The sequence below is a fragment of the Amia ocellicauda genome, chromosome 5, assembly GCF_036373705.1.
Source record: "Amia ocellicauda isolate fAmiCal2 chromosome 5, fAmiCal2.hap1, whole genome shotgun sequence".
NCBI lineage: Eukaryota > Metazoa > Chordata > Actinopteri > Amiiformes > Amiidae > Amia > Amia ocellicauda.
The window spans coordinates 16,752,031-16,769,069 of NC_089854.1; the positions used below are offsets into that span (position 1 = coordinate 16,752,031).

The window sequence follows — 17,039 nt, forward strand, 5'->3', positions numbered from 1 at the left end:
TTTGTTTAACGATTTGTGTTATCATATGCGATCCCATGGTCTTTGATTTGGTCACGGAAGTGATTTGTCTTTGATTTGTTGATCTAGAGTTGAATTTTAATTAGTTTTTCCCTTTTGTATAATTAGTGTAGTGCTACATTTAGTCTTTGTTTTGAATAAATTTGACAATTTATATCTTTGGAATTGGTGTCTGCGTCCAATTATTACAGAAATTGAATTCTACAAGATTCCAGGATTCGTGATAAGGTGATACTATAAATTCACTTCTTTAATTGAATTTTATAAGTGTACCTTACGCTACACTCCTGTGGGGCAGCCCGCCCCATCACAATCTCTTGTGACCTGGAGCAACTGTAAGCTTCTGATCCATTTAGCAATTCATCAGCTCAATATAATGAATCCGTGACCTAGCATAGATTGCCAAAGACAGGCTGCACAGTGACCACAGACCCCTGTCAGCAACTGAACGCGCCACACCCTGAAAGCCTTATAAGTTGAACACGGCATACACACAGTGCAGGGGAAAACTGAACCACATGTAAACAGTCACTTCTGTGTGTCTGCATACTTCCATCTGCACTTGAAAATGAAAGCGTACTTTTAAACTGATCCACTTTCAGTAGCTTATACCATTATATTGGCACATCACTGGAACAATATTGTTGAATATATTTTTTAAATAATAACTATGGAATAAAAAGAAAGAAATACCTGCACACTTACTACAGCTCCAAAATTTTAAAAGAATTTATTTAGCCCATGTTTCACAGATTTTTAGTACAAACAACGTTTCGATCTACCAGAGATCGTCTGATCTGATCTGGTAGATCTGACTGGCAAACAGTGCCTCGGAGCTCAGAGACTGGAAATGACATTTCAGCGTGTGAATGGCTTACCTTTCCAGAACCGCCCCCTGTGGGATACAATAGTTATAAGCCTCCATAACTTAAGCCTCTGCTCCATTTCTTTAGGTGTTATAAAACAAATGGCTCCCAGGTGGACATCGAAGAGCTCTAGCTTAGCTCTATAGTCCACAGATTAATGTTAAGATGTCAGTGGAATCAGATGCGCATACATATATTAGGGCCTATAATCAGGGTCTATTAATCAGCTAATGAATTGATCAACAACCAATATTTTCTCCATTGAATCGAGCAGATTTTTTTGTTTTGTTCCCCTTCATTATAAAGACTGGCTATTATCCGGTTAACACTAGAAGTGCCGATAGCTCTTTAAACGATGTGGTATAATGAATGGCAAACGAGTGAATAAAACTAGCACAAATGTAGTATTTTAATGGAAATATTAACATAAAACATTAAAATGATTGGTATAAATAACATCAAAGCGCTTTTGTTTTTTCTAAACGGGTAAATTGCACAGTCAAAATACATAGATGAAACAAGTGTTTGTGGTGTAATCACACTACATTTGTAAAAAGACCTCCCCCAGTTTGTAAGAATCCTCGCCCCAGTGTGCTCGCTCTGCACTAGTTGGTTGGACTACAGTCTGACATCCTATCACCGCTCAGATTCCAGTGGGCGGAGTCACAGTTACCATCTTCATCTGGCAACACACACATTTGTAAAACGTAAACCAACATTGAGGTTTCCAATATATAGAGGAAGGGAGGAACCCAATGGTGTTTGTTTAATTGCTCCAGGGAGCCCATTCCCAAGCCAACTGGAGATGATTTGGAGCTCCCCCTGGCAAAGAACCGTTCCGACTGGATCCCGGAACAAACATGAAGAATGTGTTGTGGGACTTGTGGAAACAGTCAAGGGGATCAGTCAATTGAGGCTGGGGAGGGTAGACCTCCAGCAGGGGCTTAAAAGAAACTAAGCCAGAAGATTGAATAGTGTACTCTGCAGAAAGTCAGCAAAAGGTCTTGTTGAGTCGAAGCACTATGGGAGTTGTCAGAGTCTCAAGTGCAGTCAAAGAAGACTTCCTTGGGGGATGCTGCTGGGTGGGGCTGGCAGTGTGACGGGGGTCTGGAACGACGCTTTGCCTCCCTCCCTCCCAGTTATCAGCATGATATGGCAGAAACAATTTTAAAAAGGGTTTCTGCAGCGGTCGCACAGGAGTCCTCGATTCCCAGAGTCACAGAGTCTGAGTCAAAACTGAACTGACAGAGTAAGGAAAGAGGACAGATGACTTGGGCGTTAAAAAGGGAACAACCCTGCCTAGTGGAAAAACAGGAAGAGCTACATTTGACAATCCATGGAAGCCCAAGCCTCGATCTGACGTAATCGGGCGTCCACTTGTGTCTTCAGTTTGGACCAGGACGAGAGCTTGTCCAGCGTGGGGGTTGCTGCTGTGGTCCAGAGGCAAGGGGAGCCGAGTTCTGTGATGGGGTTGGACATTGGGACGGGGGGTAGGATCAGTCGATTTGCTGTGACGAGGGGGGGTCATCTTTGAATTCCACTGCTGAGTGGAAATCTGCAGGAGACAGGAGGGGAAGAACAGAGATCTGAATGAAAATACAAAAGACTCAAAGAAAGCTCATGAATTGCATTAGAATCAATGTGTACTGGAGAATGTCCTACAGCTGTAATGTGTTCAATGCAAACTTAGTGGCAGTTATGCACTGTTTATCCTGACTTTAACCGCTGTAATTCATAGAGAGTTGATACTGAAAGCAATAACACTGTTTTTGTATTAACTTTATTCAGTGATTCTCCCCTCTTAACAGGGGACTTGGACTGATAGCCTGTATATGCCAATTCTGTGTGTATAGTTGTGAACACCACTTCTTTCAGGCCTTAAAGGGATACATCTGTATTTTGACCTCAACATTGAGTAATTTCCTACTCACCCAGTCATACGAATGCATGGATACCATTTTAAGGAGTATGCATTCAGTTTCATGTCGTTAGCTTAGCACAATTGCTGGAAAAAAATGGTCACAAATCGCTGACTTAATGGAAACCAAATGTGCACAATGGGTCAAATGGCCTCCTCTAGATTGTAAACTTTTGTTCTTATAAAATTTGTAATTATTTTTTACCTTTTGCTCCATTACTGGTTGAGTATTTTTTTAATACAAGCAATTTACATCTGTCTGCAATGATTTAAAACAGTTTTTATGTTTTTAGAGCCAACATGCAGATGGCAAGATTGCTTCAAATCCAAGGAGTCAGACATTACAATTGACCCCATAACCAGGGTCAGTTCTAACAGTAGCTAGGGTCAAATGTAACAAGTTGTGAAAATTCATAAAATAACAGAAAAAAACTGGTAAAAGCTAAGTGCTGTCAAGATGTAGGGTCACAGTCAAGGGCTACGGGAAAGGGAGCAAGGAGGAAAACAATCAAAAATGCAAGAAGCATAAAAAACTGTGAAGTGCTATCTGATAGAGGGTTAAAAGGACTAATATTATAAGTACTGTCTGAAAAGATGTGTATTAAGTAAGCACAGGAATGAGGTCAAGGACTCTGCTGTTTTGACATCAGTGGGAAGGTCGTTCCACCATTTAGGGGCCAGGGATGAGAAAGAGTGGCTCTGGAGGAAGGGGAGTGGAGAGGAGGCAGAGTTAGCCTTCTGGCACTGGAGGAGCGCAGTGGTCTGGAGGGGATGTATGGAGAGACGAGTGTCTGAAGGTAGCTTGGTGCAGTGTGGTCGAGACAGCGGTAGGTGAGGGTCAGTGTGTTGAACTGAATGCGTGCCGGTATCAGGAGCCAGTGGAGGGAGCGGAGCAGTGGAGTAGCGTGTGCGAATCGAGGCAGAGACACCAGACGAGCCACAGAGTTCTGGATGAGCTGGAGCGGCGGGTAGTAGATGCAGGCAGGCCGGTCAGGAGGGAGTTGCAGTAGTCCAGGCGGGAGAGGACCAGTGACTGGACGAGCAGCTGAGTCGAGTAGTTGGTGAGGAAGGGACGGATCCGGCGTATGTTGCTCAGGAAGAATCTAGAGGTGCGTGTCAGCATGGTGATGTGATGTGTGTAGGAGAGCGCAGGATCGAGGGTGACTCCTAGATATAGTCTCATGCAGCACTTTTTACTTAAAGTACTTAAAGTAAGTTTCTAAAGTACAATGTTGTCCAATTTTCAAGCTGTAAATGTTTTGAAAACTAAATCTGTGACTCACAATTCATATGTACATTTTGCTGCTCCAGTGCTACAAGGGTACAGATAGTGCAGGACCTGCGCTGGACATACACTTTCTTCCACATCTTTTTTCATACATTTGCTTTGCATTATCAATCAATCAATTATCAAGTGTTTTTCATTGCACTGTATCAGAGTATAAATACACCTGGAGACTATATACAGACACATATACATGATTGTTTGTTTATTACTTTTAAAATATTTTCAAACACACTTCCAACTGTTAAATTTGAATAAATGAAAATGATACCACTTGCTTTTTGGATTTAAGTCCACAACTCTGTACAGAACAAAATGTATGATCCTCTGCTAATCTAATGGGGAATCAGATCATAACACAAATCTGCAAAGACAAATATAAAAATTGCATTTTTTGTATGTGGTCAAATGTTACAACTTACCGCATCCCTAGGAGCCATGACTAAACTTCAATTTTAGACATGAGACAAAATCACCAATTATGTGAATTGAGAGTCGACATATGAATGATCAATATAATATGTGTGTGAGAATGTGAACTATGGAGCACTGAACTATATTACAAAAAGAAAATTGGTTAAAAAATATACAAACATAGCTAAAAAACGTTTTTTAGGGGATAAAATCTTTAGATTTTGTTACATTCAGCCTATTTCTCACAAGCAGGTAGGAAACCAAATTGTGCGTGTCCAGAGTGAATGACAGTCTGCCTTGACTTTGATTAGAGAAATTCAAGGTGTTACAACTGTCCCTGGTCTCCTTACAATGTTTCTGAATGGGAAAGACATCAATGGATGTGAAAATCAAAAGGTTTACAAACACACAGCCCAATCAACTGGATTTGTCCAGCTGAATCACAGTTGACCCAGCCCTGAGGTATATCATTAATTAATAATATCACAAGGCACTGAATAACAGTGTTGCTTGTGACCTGCAGAGGCATTGCGCCAGCACTATGACTGTCTCGGTCAGTTCACTTGAGGGAGACAGACAGATAACTCCATTCAATGCCACATATTATGTAAATCCCTCCATGGACAGACAGTTTTTATTGCGGGTGGGGGGGGGTTATCTTAATCTGCTGACTAAATGCTGCTGCTGAGATACTTAACCCAGATTGTTGCAATTTAAAAAAAAAGTGTATAAATATAGAAACAAGTTCCACGTGTATGTCGCTTTGCTTGAAAGCATCAGGCTAGTCAATTATTAATGATCATAAGCATAATTCACAACACAAAAAGAATATCAGGGCATGAAAATAAAGGTGAAAAAATAAACAATCCCCATTTTAAAAAGAAAGCAACATACAAGGAAATTGTTTACTTAAGTGATGGCCACCCAGCACACCAGGTGTGTGTGAGTGCGTGTGTGCGTGTGCACGTATGGGGGGTTAGTAGCGGCTGCTGGCGGTCAGCACCCACCCCTGTCGTCCTTGTCGTCCTCGTCGCCCCAGTCAGCAATGCTGGCGGGGGGGATGCACTGCTCCAGGAACAGGTCCTCGTCCTCCTCGAAGGAGCCCAGGTCATCGGGGGGCCAGCGCAGCTCCCCGCTCTCCACCTCGCTCACCTCCGTGGGCTCCACCACAATGGAGGGCAGCCGCTCCTTCTGGCGCATGCAGGCTGCCTCACAGCCCAGGCTCCCCGGGGACAGCACCACCTCCACAGGGTCTGGGAATATCTGTCACGAGAGAGTCCGACAGAGAGGAGTGGACTACATGTCCCAAAACACATTCATAAACAAAAATATAAGATCGCTAACAAATCATCTAGACGTCAGTTACTAAAATGTAGATAGAAGATTATAATATAGATTACAAGACTAGAATAATTAGGTTATTAATTGTATCCGAGGTAACTGAGCCCATTTTCTGAACACTAATGTCTAATCTTCCTCACCTATACAATACCAAAAGGGGAACGACAAACGTCACTATGAAATTTCAGTTGGGCATGATGGCGAATAAAACACAGGTACAAGAGAAGATCAGACTGATCTACAGGCAGCATCTAAGCAGATGGGTCTCGAGGAGAAGGTGAGGAAGGTGAGAGACTATGCAGAAGTGATGCTCACAGTCAAACACACAGGAGAACAGGACTGCATTCTCTTCAAGTCTATTCATTCAATTGAGCTATTTGTCAGTAGATATAAGGAAAATAGATTTTACAACAGAGAGTATTAAGATTAAAAAAAATACATAAAAGATGTGGTTTCGTCTCAGGGCAGCTGAAGACTAAGGGGAGTCAAAATATTTCAAAATATGAAAGTGAAATGGAACATTAGGGGTGATGGGAGGAAGGGGAGGTGAAGGGCTATGGTAGGCAGCAGCGGGGTGGACCGCTAGGGGCAGCTGTACCTGGAAGGGCAGTCTGTCCACTTTCCTCTGGGACTCTGCCTCCTCCATCACAGAGTCCTGTGGGGTGATCACTTCCATCACCCTGCAGAGAGAGACAGGGTGCACAGCCTGTCAGCTCAGCACACACAAACACAAATTGACACTTTCTCACACTCACACACAAACTGACACTCTTTCGCACTCTCACACATTCAAATCTCACTCACATTCTCACACAACTTAAACATTAAACACTTTCACTCACAATCTCAACAACATTCTCTCCCCCACCAACACATGCACACATTCACAAACGTTCAAGACGCATTGAAATGCACATTAAATACACTCACACGCAAGCGAAACCCTGCCAGCTTTCTTCTCACAAATAAATCCTGCGAGGCTAGACAACCAAATCCCTAATCTCTGCAACACTTCCACAGGAATCCTTTTCATTAATTAATCTATTTCTCCCTTTGGTTAGGGGTCGTGCTTTGCTGGGCTTCTCAGACGAAAGTGACATTAAAGTCGAAGGCATAATTTTTTAGGGGGCGGTGAAATGCAAATTGCTCCAATTCTTGAAACTGAAAGCTGTAAAGGTCAAATACGAGAACCAATCAAAAAACATTTATGTTGACCAATAAGAATACACCCAAAATGTTTGGTATGTGACCAATCATAACACAATATATTTTTGACCAATGAGAATGATCTTGGGACTTGGCCAATCAGGACGAACATACACATTTGTCCTGACAGGGAAAAGTCATGGCAGAAGGCACTGTTGTCATACGAGCTTAAGTATCAAGGGATGCGAGCACCTGTTCCCAGAGTCGTAGACAGGCAGTGCTCTGGTGCTGCTGGAAGGGGGGTGAGAGTGAGCAGCTGGCTCATCTCTGGGGTCAGAGGGCAGCACCACTGTACAACACCAGCCCATTTGCCAGCCTGTCCTAATCCACCCATTCCTTGCCAAAGCTGCCAGCAACCCCCCCCCCCCCCCCCGTCACATGGTGCACACTACAGGAGATTGGATTCCCCGCAGCAATCAGAGGGAAGCTTCATTATATCATAAAGGATTAGATCGCAAGTAATTTCATTCTCCCCAACTCTCCACCCCCTACATCATCTTCTCTTCTTCGGTTAACCCTCTCACAGACTCAGGTTGCTCATTTTGAGGAAATCTGTTAGTTGGGGATGGAATCAAAAGATGGTGGTGGCGGTGTTGTGAGCTCTTGTAAAGTGGGAGTGAACACATTTTCTTTCAAATTGCCAAATGCAATTACGTTCATCTTCGCTGTGTGTGGTGTGACTCTCTTCCACCATCTGAGTGGAATTCCATCTGATACCGCCGACCACAACGCAGTCTGCGCAATTGGCATTAGCATAATGGTATTCCAAGGGCGAGGAGGGATTAGGCCAGGAATTGTTATTGAAAAGATGTATTTAAAAAAAAATGATCATAATAAAATAAAATAAAAATACAGTTTGTAAAAAGATGGGATCAACAGAGTTGAAGACCCTGGTGGAATCCTGTGTCACGAACACAAAATGCTCCTGTTGAAACTCCCGGCTGAGCTATTGCTGCCGTTTCTTCATGTACCAATGTACAAATTAATGAATGAATAACAAATATTTAAATGTAAATATCATAATTGCCTGTAGGAGAGGCATCTATTAGGTCTAGGCCTTAAGTCAGGCACTCCTAGAGTTTTTTTTTTTTTCTTATGACAGTCTGTCACCGTAGAGAAGTTTATGTTTTTCTCTCCTCCTTGTCTGAAGGTTTACTTTCTCTTTGTACTACTACTATGGGTTGTTTAATGGGTGAAGCACTCAGTCAACTTTTGTAAAGGGCACTATACTAATTAAAAATTGATTGATAATAATACATGTAGCCAGTATTTGCACATTCCTGGAGGAGCCAATAAAATCTAGTGAATTTTTCCTACATCTCCCAATATCGTCAGCAGCTTAAGACCTGCCAGGAAGGGTTTAGCCGGGCCCATTAAGCAAATAAAGAGTTCAATTAGGTAATAAAGAGATCAGCTGTAACACAGGCAGAGACAAAACAGAGGACTCAGGCTCACAGACCACCGCCAAGCTCACTGTAGGTTGCATGAAGTGCCGTTTCCGTCCTGGCTCCAGTCTGGGACAAAGCTGGTTTTAGTAAATAGAGAAATTGGCACCATACACTTTCTCTCAATAGAAAGAGAGAGAGACACAATGAGAGGGTTTCTTATATCACATAAGAAAAGAGTAGAAGTTTTTTTTTTTTAACATTTCCAATCAAAAACCTCCCAACTATAGAGTAAAGTGTATTTACATTTAATTTCACTCACAAGGAGAAAAACTAAACATAACTTATCTAAACTAATGTACTAGCCTGCTTTACAAGAGACAAACTAAAGGAGGATGTGTTGATCAGGTCTGTGGGCCATCGTGAAACGGCAATAATCTGATTGGATTAGGGAGACCTGTTCGCTCAAAATGACACTACAGGAGCCAGCTATTTCTGCATTTCTAAATCATCCTGCACTGAGCTCAAACGGACATTACATATCTAAATATACAGGGGTCCTTACACATATAAGGAAATGGGAGCCTTTATGAATGTTTGGCCTTCTAGGATCAGGAAAGGCAAATTCACAGAGACACTAGCTAAAAAGGAGCAAGTAGCTGTAAATCAATGCAAGGAATCCAGCCTCTTGCACTATACGAACCCTAGTCAGTTTCAGGTATATAGTCAGGGTGAATACTGACAGCTGCATTACTAGAAATGTCAGAATCCTTTCTGTAAGCCTCATATAAGTGGCAAGTAGAAGCACATTGCCCATGACAGTAAAGTAGTTATATGACTATTACAGAGAAATGGGCCAGGGGATTCAAACAGGGCACCAGATACCCAGAGCACCTGGTGAAATACTTTTGCTGCTATAGCCTGTATACACAGCATTTCAATCACAAAGTCACCACACAGCAATGCAGATTTGTTTTCCACACTGGTGGTAATGCTATATTTTGTAAGTCACCCTGGATAAGGGCGTCTGCCCAGATTAATAATAATAATAATAATAATAATAATAATAATAATAATAATAATAATAATAATAATAATAATAATAATAATCTTGCGGAATACATCTACTTCCTCTTTTAATGCTATGAAATGAAAATAAAGTTACATGGGAAAAGAGTATATGGATCTGAATAAAGACCGCACTGACTTTGCCTTCTTTCTGATTAACTACTATATGACAGACTATAAAACCCAGCAACTTTTAGTTTTCATTGAACTTTTCTTTTTAATGTTGACAGGGGAAGTAAAATCTCATTGCGTACATTACTATATGACAGATGTGGTTGTGGGTTTCTCACTTATGTACTTGAAACTATAATCTCTTTGAAATTATCTTCCCACTTGGAAAATTCAGTTTATCTTAGGTTTTAGTAGTCCAGGGACACTAAGGGCATAGCAGAAGGAAGCTCCATGGGCCCTCCTTTCAAAGGATTTGCTTGTTCCACAACTAGATTCACTTCACCACTGTCGCTAATATTCAGACTCAGTAGAAACAGCTCACAAGTAATATCTGTGCATAGGAATGGGAGTGTATGTGAATGGGCTACACTCAGAGAGAGAAAATCTCTAATGCCCAGAAGGAGAGAAAAAAAGGGAAATCAGAATTACTTGCGCAGAATTGTATTTGCAATGTATTTGCTTTCGTGCTTCACTTTGTTTTGGTTGACAACAATCATGCAATAGTTCTGTTGAGACGTGCAAAGCCCTGGTGAAGCAACTGAAATTGATGTCATTAGCGTGTATTTAGATAGCTGAGTCAGTGGAAGTGTTATTACTCAAACAGCAGACTGCAACGCTTTGTTTCCCAAGAGCATCCGTTACCGTTCTCCTTCGTCTCCTGACACCACAGCGTCAGTTCCGCAGCACTCGATGGACTGCTCCGTTCTGTGTCCTGAAGGATGCAGTGTGCAATCCAGCTTAGCGATGCTGCTGACGTAAGAACCTGAGCCGTCTATAAACAGGCAGGTTACCAGATACTGCTCTATTCTCGCACACTCACGTTTCAAGCAGCCTACAGCCCTCTGACAATATAATCTCAAAGTGGATATATGCAGAACACCCAGATCTATATTAAGGGGAACTAGGTTGGCTTTTTTCCCCCATGAATAAGATGGCAGCAAAAACTAAATTAACATCAAGATAAGTGCAAAAGGTATTAAAATTGAAAATAACTGTGCAGTTACTGTACAAACATTACTTTTTAGCGCCCTCCCCAGTCTTTGAGTTTTGGGAAAGACTATGAACTTAATTACATGACTGGTTTACTGTGCTATGGGCCTTTGTGACATTGCTTGTAAGAAAGGAATTCTGGGAAAAAGCGGATAGTCATTTGAAATTGTATCTTCTCAGGTTTCGGTCTACTTTCCCCACTGAAGGAAAAAGATGCAAGGGCTCTCCTCCACATACCTTTGCACCCGTTCCAGATGCATACCCTGGAGAAATCTGATTCCTAAGAACATTTCATGCAGATTTTTTTTTATTGGAGAATAATCATCCCAATTTATTGTATTATTAGATGACATAAGGTTATTGTAATAGTATTTTGCCCACCTCTGGCAACAGCTCATATGGTTCCAAGACGGTTTAAGCATCATAAATAAGCCGGGGAAAGCAGATCAGTGTCGCACAGCATCAGTACTCCAGAAGTGGGCTTCAGCCTAGGCCCAGGCAGCGGCATTCACGCATAAACCAACCCAGCAGGGCAGGCGATTGCACAGGAAAGCAACTAACAGGTAAGTGCAGGGTGATGGACTGGATTCCTTCAGTTCCGACAGAGTTCTTAAATGGCCATGTGTGATGGGTAACAGCAGTGTGTATGTAGTGAAGTGGGAGGGGGAATGGAGGGAGGGGGCTGCATCTCCTCTAATCCCCTCAGTAAATCCTTAACAAGCTAACGAGGTCAGCCACAAGATGATGGAATTGACTTCACACCTAGGATTTGTGCACAGGGATTATAAGGTGCCACTGCGGGAAAAACCTGTTTCTAGTCCCAAATCTTCTTCCCGATGTGTCATTTTGCAGATTTGGGTTCCAGTCCGGCCCTGTAAGGCTGTTGTTTAGCTCTACATACTTTCTATGTTAACCACTTATGGCTGCAAGCACTCTTCAAGGTTGAATGGAAAGTCAAAAACACATCTGATGTGGGAACCAAGATTAAGACAAGCATTAAAACTACTATGTTTCACAAAGGGTTAACAATGCATGAACTATAGAGATTTACTTCAGGACTCTGATTTACTCAACGGCTGAGAACTGCATTGGCACCGTTGGCACGAAGATAAATGGAACAACTGGGATAATTACAGCCTCTTATGACACCAGTCAGCCCTGCCTGGAAGCCAGAGACTTAACAGTTAGGTGTCCGCCATGAAACGACTTCCTCGAAATCAGAAACCATGTGTGCCCTTGTACCAGGAAATAAGGGCAACACCTCTGCACTGACTGAAGTGAATGTAGATACCTATTTCCTGTCTGTATAAAGTAAAAAGGACTTCAATATCAAAACTCCCATCTAGTCCAGAGCTGAGCAATATACACTCACCTAAAGGATTATTAGGAACACCATACTAATACTGTGTTTGACCCCCTTTCGCCTTCAGAACTGCCTTAATTCTACGTGGCATTGATTCAACAAGGTGCTGAAAGCATTCTTTAGAAATGTTGGCCCATATTGATAGGATAGCATCTTGCAGTTGATGGAGATTTGTGGGATGCACATCCAGGGCACGAAGCTCCCGTTCCACCACATCCCAAAGATGCTCTATTGGGTTGAGATCTGGTGACTGTGGGGGCCAGTTTAGTACAGTGAACTCATTGTCATGTTCAAGAAACCAATTTGAAATGATTCGACCTTTGTGACATGGTGCATTATCCTGCTGGAAGTAGCCATCAGAGGATGGGTACATGGTGGTCATAAAGGGATGGACATGGTCAGAAACAATGCTCAGGTAGGCCGTGGCATTTAAACGATGCCCAATTGGCACTAAGGGGCCTAAAGTGTGCCAAGAAAACATCCCCCACACCATTACACCACCACCACCAGCCTGCACAGTGGTAACAAGGCATGATGGATCCATGTCCTCATTCTGTTTACGCCAATTTCTGACTCTACCATCTGAATGTCTCAACAGAAATCGAGACTCATCAGACCAGGCAACATTTTTCCAGTCTTCAACTGTCCAATTTTGGTGAGCTTGTGCAAATTGTAGCCTCTTTTTCCTATTTGTAGTGGAGATGAGTGGTACCCGGTGGGGTCTTCTGCTGTTGTAGCCCATCCGCCTCAAGGTTGTACGTGTTGTGGCTTCACAAATGCTTTGCTGCATACCTCGGTTGTAACGAGTGGTTATTTCAGTCAAAGTTGCTCTTCTATCAGCTTGAATCAGTCGGCCCATTCTCCTCTGACCTCTAGCATCAACAAGGCATTTTCGCCCACAGGACTGCCGCATACTGGATGTTTTTCCCTTTTCACACCATTCTTTGTAAACCCTAGAAATGGTTGTGCGTGAAAATCCCAGTAACTGAGCAGATTGTGAAATACTCAGACTCGGCCCGTCTGGCACCAACAACCATGCCACGCTCAAAATTGCTTAAATCACCTTTCTTTCCCATTCAGACATTCAGTTTGGAGTTCAGGAGATTGTCTTGACCAGGACCACACCCCTAAATGCATTGAAGCAACTGCCATGCGATTGGTTGGTTAGATAATTGCATTAATGAGAAATTGAACAGGTGTTCCTAATAATCCTTTAGGTGAGTGTAGGTGCTGGCTTTTTGACATTCCAGCTAGAATACACAAGAGGAGGGGTGGCCAAGCCTGGTCCTGTAGAGCAACAGGGCACACAGATTTTCATTTTATTCAGATCGTTAACTTCTTAATTGAGCCAATTGTGTTAATGAGGCAAAATGTCCCTGTGTTCAAGGTATCCAGGGACTTGTGATTTAGAGAGACATGTAAAACATACTGGACTGTGGCTCTCCAGGAACAGGGTTGGCCACCTCAGCACTAGAGCACTGGCTGTATATTGACCAGTTTCTGCACTGTAGCAGTCTCCCCACTCTACTCCACTCCATCAACACTCTAGACTCCCATGTTTCAATGCGTCAGGACGCACACGGAAATTACATTCACACAAGTGACTGCCGTTCGCTCCCATTAACTGGATCTTGTTGCAGCTGGGATACAAACTACTTCTTACAAATGATCAGTGTTTGCCCACCTGCTAGGCAATTCTCGGCTGCATCTGCTCCCCTGGTTCCCTCAGGGAGAGAAGTTTCCATGAGCTGGGAGCGCAGCAGTGTCGAGTCCGAGCAGACGTGACCAGCACTAGCAGGGGGTTAAGAGTCATGGAGTTGTGCAGCTCTTGGCTGTTCTAAGGAGACTGATGCCAATGGTTAATGGCCATTGAGGGATTGAGGGCTGCCGCAAACAACCCAGAAATTCCTTAACAGATTTGTGGGTCAGAGCCTCACTGGCTGCAACTGACTCATGCATCTCAGACAGGGCTCATTAAGTGTGGGCCTGGACAGCAGTCCTGAAGTACTTTTGGAGGTAGTGTTTAATCGCCAATGCAGAGAGACACAGAAGATTTCCCTTTAAGTAAATATTCGGCCCAATGGAATCACGTGGGGCTGCTTGTCTGGAATGAAGATGAAGACATGGTTTTGGTGTCTCTGCAACTCTCATGCTGTGCATCTCTCACCTCACATAATAACTGACTCGTTTGATCGGGAAAGGAAAACATATAGAACATCAAATCAAATCTATAGTGTTCCGTTCTTTAATGATCAGGACCTGATACAATGGAGAATAAAACGCTACAAAACCTCCTTCCTGTTAATATCTCCACATACACATTCACAGTCAGTAAAGTACAGTACAGTGGATCCTACTGGAACACATGGAAAGCAGTCATAGGCAACACTTTAACATTCCCAAAAAACAAACAAAAAAAAAGTAAAGAATTCCCTAATACACTCAACTCCCGTTTCATGCCTTTAGAGGTTATTTTAACATCAGCCTTCACTGTTAAGGCTTGAAAAATACATACATCTTGACAAGGGATTACAAATATCTACAGCATTCTTTGGAAAAACTAATTTTCTTTCACTGGATCTCAAAATAAGCAGATTCCAGTTCACCCAGGCAAGCCATCAGAGATTCAAAACGTCACTACAACAAATGCCTGCTTTTTCCCTAGACTTACTGCAGTTTTGTTTTTAATAGATCATTAAATAAACCCTGATGCTTATTAAATATTTATTTTTAATTAAAATACAGTAATAAGAATTGAATTCTTAGAAGTTAGACATAGGATTCTAAGAAGTTTTGTCTTGACAAAAATATCCTTGACAATCCCAGCACAATAGAAAAGGAGAGAATATCATGTCTCTGAAATAGTGCTTGAATGTGGCATAGCTCTATAAATTACTGATCTATAAGCAAAAGCTTTTTTGAAATGCATTTTTGAAATGTAGTTATTTAACTTACAGTTATCACAACATGAGGCGTATAAATTAAACAGAGATCGCATTCTGATCTTTGCAGGCAGTCAGCAACCCTCACTTCTTTTGCCCTCTGTGCAACTTATTGACAGAAAACAGTGAGCCTGCCCAGATCAGAGTCAAATCCCAAACAGCTTTGACAACCCTAGAGTGTTTCCCAATTGAACAATTACATATTTTCTAAGGATTCTCCCAGAGATATTTTGAAATCACAGATTAGGCACCATAGAAAGACATCCTTGCAACTCGGGTGTTTTTATATCAATAAATAAGTTTTATTAGGAGCAGACAGAATAAAGATAAGCACACACACACGCACACACATATAACAAATATATCAATAAAGGAGGTGCTTGCTATTGTCTTACCTGTTGCTGGGGTTGCAGGCATTAGTGAGCAGTAGCGAGGGCTGTGGGGGGGCTGGCTGGTGGTGGGCACAGCCGCCACAGCACTCGCTGTGCCCAGATTCCACGGGGTGGCCCCGGGCCTCCAGGGTGATGCCGGCAGGGGGTTGGGGGGATGATAAGAGGGGTGGGTGGCTAGGTTGAGGAGAAGGTGGAAATGGGAAATGGGTTTGCAATCCCAACTGCTGCACCGGTATTGGAAAGTACAGGGTATGAGGGTTGAGGGGGTAGGGGGGATTGGTGGCGTCCAAAAAAAAAAAAAAAAAAAAAAAATGAAGATACAAAATCCTGAGCTTCAAGATAACCAAGCTCCCTCTTTTCCCTTTCTTTCTTTGTTTCTTTGCTCTCTGCACTCTCTCTCTCTCTCTCTCTCTCTCTCTCTCTCTCTCTCTCTCTCTCTCTCTCTCTCTCTCTCTCTCTCTCTCCCTATCTCTCTATCTCTCTATCTCTCTATCTCTCTGTGTTTTTGATCTGGCCCAGGCTGACGAGCTTTACAGAGGAACAGGATTAACGTCGCTTTGAATTAAAGGAGCCGGGCTGTAGTGACGTCAGCCAGCCTGCCAGCCAGTCAGCCCGCACCGAAAACACTGGGCAGACAGGCAAGGTCGGAACATGTGTGATCGACAAGATAGATGCACAGAACAAGACAGAAACACAGAGAGAGACTGAAACGCAAGATCACACGCAAACAACAAGCTTTCCCAATACGCAACACCCCCCCACCTCTCTCCCTTCCTACAAGCGCTTCTACCCAGAGCTGTCATTCCCATCACAGTGGATTTGGGACAATTCTGGGAATTAGCAGATGGATCAAGGGCTTGGGGCAGTTTATATATAGCAAGTGGGGCTGTCGTTCCAATGCAAACACGAAAAGGACCCAAGGCTCTATAATCCTCCGCCACGCTGCCCAGCCCTGACACACGTTTTCTGCATTTGTTTTACATCACGTCAAAATCCCCCCTCTGTGCCACAGGCCCCTAGCCACCCCTCGGGGGGTGTCACGGCAAGCTGACCTTCAAAATAGCTGGCAGGGATTGCCGGTGTACAGCCGTCTGAGTCCTGGAGTCCTGGGTCCCTTCTGCGTAGCTCAGTTCCTGTTAATCTCAGTAATGCCAGTGCTGTAGTTACATACCTCCCCTCTCACATGAAAACAGGCATGTATGGATTCCTGTGCCCTCCCAGGTGCTGCAGCCCTGTAGCGTGACCTGTGAGTAGAGAAGGGTGTTCTGTATGAGCAAGCTGTGTGTGCACACCAGACTGGATCACACTGGGCCCAATCGTTTCATTCCACCCATCGTCTTGATGGGCTTCAGATGCTTTTATCTCCGAGTAATGTTTGGGTCTGGTCAGCGGCCCGCTCTGGGCTGCGGTCAGTCACAGGAGCTGCAGTGGAGCTGCTGTCATCATGCATTTGCTTGCTGCTGACAGGGAGCAGGGAGCAGCGTGTGATTTAACTTACCAGCAGCTATGCGGCCTGTAGACCGAGGCCAAATTTACAAAGGACCCTTACTGCAACCCGGACGAAACTAGAATTTTCTTATGATAAAATAGCAAAACGTGGATAAAACTGCAAAACGTCAGTTCACACTGGGATAACACTGAAACAGCCTAACACAGGGGTGTCAGACTCCAGTACTGGGG

At 43.2% G+C, this 17,039-nt stretch overlaps 1 protein-coding gene across 1 annotated transcript; it reads right to left on the reverse strand.

Moving 5' to 3' along the window:
- Positions 1-1,188: 1,188 nt before the first annotated feature.
- LOC136749585 (protein LBH) lies at positions 1,189-15,808 on the reverse strand. Its single transcript, XM_066704005.1, has 4 exons — positions 15,363-15,808; positions 6,441-6,522; positions 5,509-5,764; positions 1,189-2,439 (listed from the first exon to the last, which is right to left on the reverse strand). The coding sequence occupies exons 2-4, from the start codon at positions 6,516-6,518 to the stop codon at positions 2,381-2,383; spliced, it is 393 nt and encodes a 130-aa protein (XP_066560102.1). The 5' UTR covers positions 6,519-6,522; positions 15,363-15,808; the 3' UTR covers positions 1,189-2,380.
- Between the last annotated feature and the right edge of the window lie 1,231 nt (positions 15,809-17,039).

Coding starts and splice junctions, on each gene's coding strand:
- LOC136749585 (XM_066704005.1), bottom strand. CDS start 6,518: ATGGAAGTGATCACCCCACAGGACTCTGTGATGGAGGAGGCAGAGTCC. Junction 5,765..6,440: donor TGGACAGACTGCCCTTCCAG/GTACAGCTGCCC, acceptor CTCTCGTGACAG/ATATTCCCAGACCCTGTGGA. Junction 2,440..5,508: donor GGACGACAAGGACGACAGGG/GTGGGTGCTGAC, acceptor TGTCTCCTGCAG/ATTTCCACTCAGCAGTGGAA.